The sequence below is a fragment of the Lottia gigantea genome, assembly GCF_000327385.1.
Source record: "Lottia gigantea unplaced genomic scaffold LOTGIsca_46, whole genome shotgun sequence".
Taxonomy (NCBI): Eukaryota; Metazoa; Mollusca; class Gastropoda; family Lottiidae; genus Lottia; species Lottia gigantea.
In genome coordinates this window covers 1,004,881-1,008,249 of record NW_008709614.1, presented here as the reverse complement: position 1 = coordinate 1,008,249, position 3,369 = coordinate 1,004,881, and the positions used below count along the sequence as shown (strand labels likewise).

Below are 3,369 nucleotides of genomic sequence, written 5' to 3'. Positions count from 1 at the left end.
TGCACGACCCATAAGCAAATTGAGATCGATATCCTGCAAGAATGTTGATATAGGTTCATACAATAATAGAAACGAATTACGATGCTTTAAAAACAAGAAAATCGAAGTCATTAGCTTCTATCCTATTTTCGTTTACTGATGGAAATTAGATATTCCCCAATTTGTACGAAATTCTTTTTGAGTTTTTGACATGTTCTATAGACGATTTGATTTAAATACTCCGTCAAATGTTGTTTTTTGTTTAAGAAAAAAAGGTTATAATATTGCAAGGTAGCATCGACGTATTGATGGACTCCAGTGACGGAGTGGCGAACTCACTGACGTAGTGACGAACTCATTGACGGAGTGGCAAACTCATTGACGGAGTGACGAACTCACTGACGTACTGACGTATGAGGTAGCCCTGACTCAAATTTTCAATTAAAAAGTGATCTATTTTCTGATATTACAAGTGAAGATGAACTGCCGGTTCAAGATGAGAAAGCTGACATGAGATTTGGAACACCGTTGAATCAGAACGATTTGAATAATTTAGTGAAAGATGGCTTATCTAAGAAAACTGAAAGTAAATCAAAGTAAATCAAAGTGAGCGGTGAATCTTTTTCAAAAATGGAGAGCTCACAGAGATGGACTAAATGTGGAGCATTGTGACATCCTTAACCTATCAAATGAACATCTTAATATGTTACTTGGATATTTTATAGCAGAAATCAAAAATGAAAAAGGTGATGATTATAAACCAAATACATTGTATGAAATCATTATTTCGATCCAGTATTATATGCGACAGAATGGTCGTTTTCTTTCTATGATGGATGATGGTGATTTTCGTGGAATGAAGGTTGTTTTGTATGCAAAAATGAAAGATTTGAACCGTCAGGGAAAATGTGTACAGAGGCGACAGGTCGATATTATAAATGAGAAACACGAAAACATGATGTGGAATAATGGGATTCTTGGAAGCAACAGTCCACAACAACTATTGGATACCCTAGTCTTTCAACTCGGTCTCCATTTTGCCTTAAGAGCTGGGCAGGAACATCGTAATCTTCGTACGGGTGCATTGTCTCAACTGACAGTCAAACTAGATAATCAGGACCTTAAATATTTAGACTATCACGAGGATGTTTCAAAGACAAATGAAGGAGGATTACAACATCGAAAAATGACACCGAAAATAACCAGAGCATATGAAAACAAAGAATACCCTGAGAGATGTCCAGTGAAAATGTATGAAAAATATATGAGCTTGAGGTAAGTTAATTATAAACTGTTAACTCCAATTGTGAATGCGATATGCTCACTGAATACTAGATGGGAACCAAATCACCAATACCAAATATAATTATGCCAATAATTACAGTAATTTTGAAAACACGCAATATCGTAAATAATGAACATTATGTTCAACGTTCTTTAAGATCTACAGGAAAACTTAATGTTTTGTTTTGAAAAATGCCAAATAATCAGTCGACTGTAATCTGCAAGCTGCATTTTAAAATAATTTTGTATATTGACTCTACTCGCGGCAACTGAGAAATCGCTAGATATGTCATTTATTAGATTATAAATCTATATACGTTTATATTACTTTTTTGTTCATTTCATTTTTTCCAGGCCTAAAAATGGTAAAGTGACGCGTTCTATTTGAGGCCACGAAACAACTACTCTGCAGAAGTTTGGTACTGCGATGCACCTGTTGGGATTCATTTGGTGCAGAAAACTGTTCAAAAGTTGTGTGAAAGTGCAGGATTAAAAGGTCATTTCACGAATCATTATTTACGTGCAACTGCAGCAACTCGACTATATGCAGCGGGCGTTGACGAACAACTTATTGCAGAAAAGACGGGACATAAATCGAATGCTAATTTAGATAAAAATTATCCATCTTTTACTTTATCAGAAGTTCACTTAATTTGATTACCTTAAAAATGGAACTCGAAAGCAGACATATCTTAATGAATTATTGTATTTTTTGAAAGATAAGAGGTATTAAAGAAATAGAAGATAATTATGAACAGGTATGGAAAACATGTAGAGATGATAATGCCGTAACACTAGTATCACCTTTAAAACTAAACGTATTTTCAAATATGAGTGATGATACTTTATTCGCTTGGGATTGTGAAACATATTCAGAAAGTGAAACGCATAAAGCAATTCCTTATTCCTGTACGTTAATTAATTTATAAAAACTAAGAAAAAAGTTAGAGATTATAAAAAGTATCTTTCCAAATCTAAATACTACTGATAATGTTCCAGAAGAATTTTATGATACACTAATGAATATAGTAGAAATATTTGTAGGTACAGATTGTATAGATCAAATGATGAAATATTTAGGTCAATATGATAGAAAGAGATTAATATTGATTTCTCATAACGGTAGTGGTTTTGATAACTGGATCATGATTAAAAACGTAAAAAAACTAACGCACTGCCCACTAATAACACCCAGAGGCATTCTATCTAGATTTACAGAAATAATGGAAAAGACAGAAAAAGATAGCGGGTAACTCTAATTATTTACAACATAATAATTTCACATGTTCCTAGTTCCTAGTTTAGCGGCATGGGGAAATTCATCTAATCTACCAAGGAAATTGAGAAAGATCGTGGATGTAGACATTGCAAAATATACCAAAGATAACTGGGAATCTTTAAGACACGAATAGGAACTTTACGCTAAACGAGACACCCTATGTCTTGGAGCATGCTTGATAAAATATAATGAAAAACAAAAACAAAGGAGGAAGAGTTTCGGCAAATCGAAAATCATTTGAAACTAACAAAATGGATGAAATTTGTAATGTATTAAAGGAATATACAGAACTCGAAAACATTAAAATAATTGAATTATTTAAAGAATATTGTAAAAGTAATAAAGATAAAACAGAGATTAATTCAAAACTTAAAAAGTACTAAACTAATGGCATTTGATTCTAACGGTTTATACGCTTCAGCAATGTCGGATTTAGAGTGTGAATATCCGAGATCAGAATTTTGTAGACCATTTTTACCAGAAGAAGAAAAAACAATTGAAAGACTCTTCAATGAACAAAAATTTAGACCAAAAACTGCTATTTTAAAAGTCTGGTTTGAGTATCTCACAAACATGTTCTTCCAACCGATACCAGCTAAAGATAAAATCAGTTTTACGAACAAAGAAGGAAAAAAGGAAACTGGCACTAAAATCGGATTCAGAAATGGTTTCTGTTATGACGTTTTAACATCGGTCGATATTCAAGAAATAGTAAAATCTGGAGGACGAATTATTAGAATATTAGATGGTATAGTATACGAAGAAAACTTTAGAACTCCTCCCTATAGAGAATATCATTTAATTCTAAGAAATAAATATAAACGAGA

The 3,369-nt window shown here is 32.7% G+C and overlaps 2 protein-coding genes across 2 annotated transcripts in view; both read left to right on the top strand.

The window, feature by feature from the left end:
* Window positions 1-682: 682 nt before the first annotated feature.
* Window positions 683-1,651, top strand: LOTGIDRAFT_164612 (hypothetical protein; the record flags this gene model as incomplete). The annotated part of the gene is made up of 2 exons (XM_009061143.1): window positions 683-1,254; window positions 1,618-1,651. 2 exons carry the CDS (start codon window positions 683-685, stop codon window positions 1,649-1,651), a joined length of 606 nt encoding a protein of 201 aa, XP_009059391.1.
* Window positions 1,652-2,929: 1,278 nt separating this feature from the next.
* Window positions 2,930-3,369, top strand: part of LOTGIDRAFT_164611 (hypothetical protein) — a gene marked incomplete at both ends in the record, with an annotated part of 1,835 nt that continues 1,395 nt past the window's right edge. Inside the window, one exon of the mRNA XM_009061142.1 lies at window positions 2,930-3,290. Coding sequence (XP_009059390.1) covers window positions 2,930-3,290 — 361 coding nt within the window. The remainder of the gene's footprint in view (window positions 3,291-3,369) is intronic.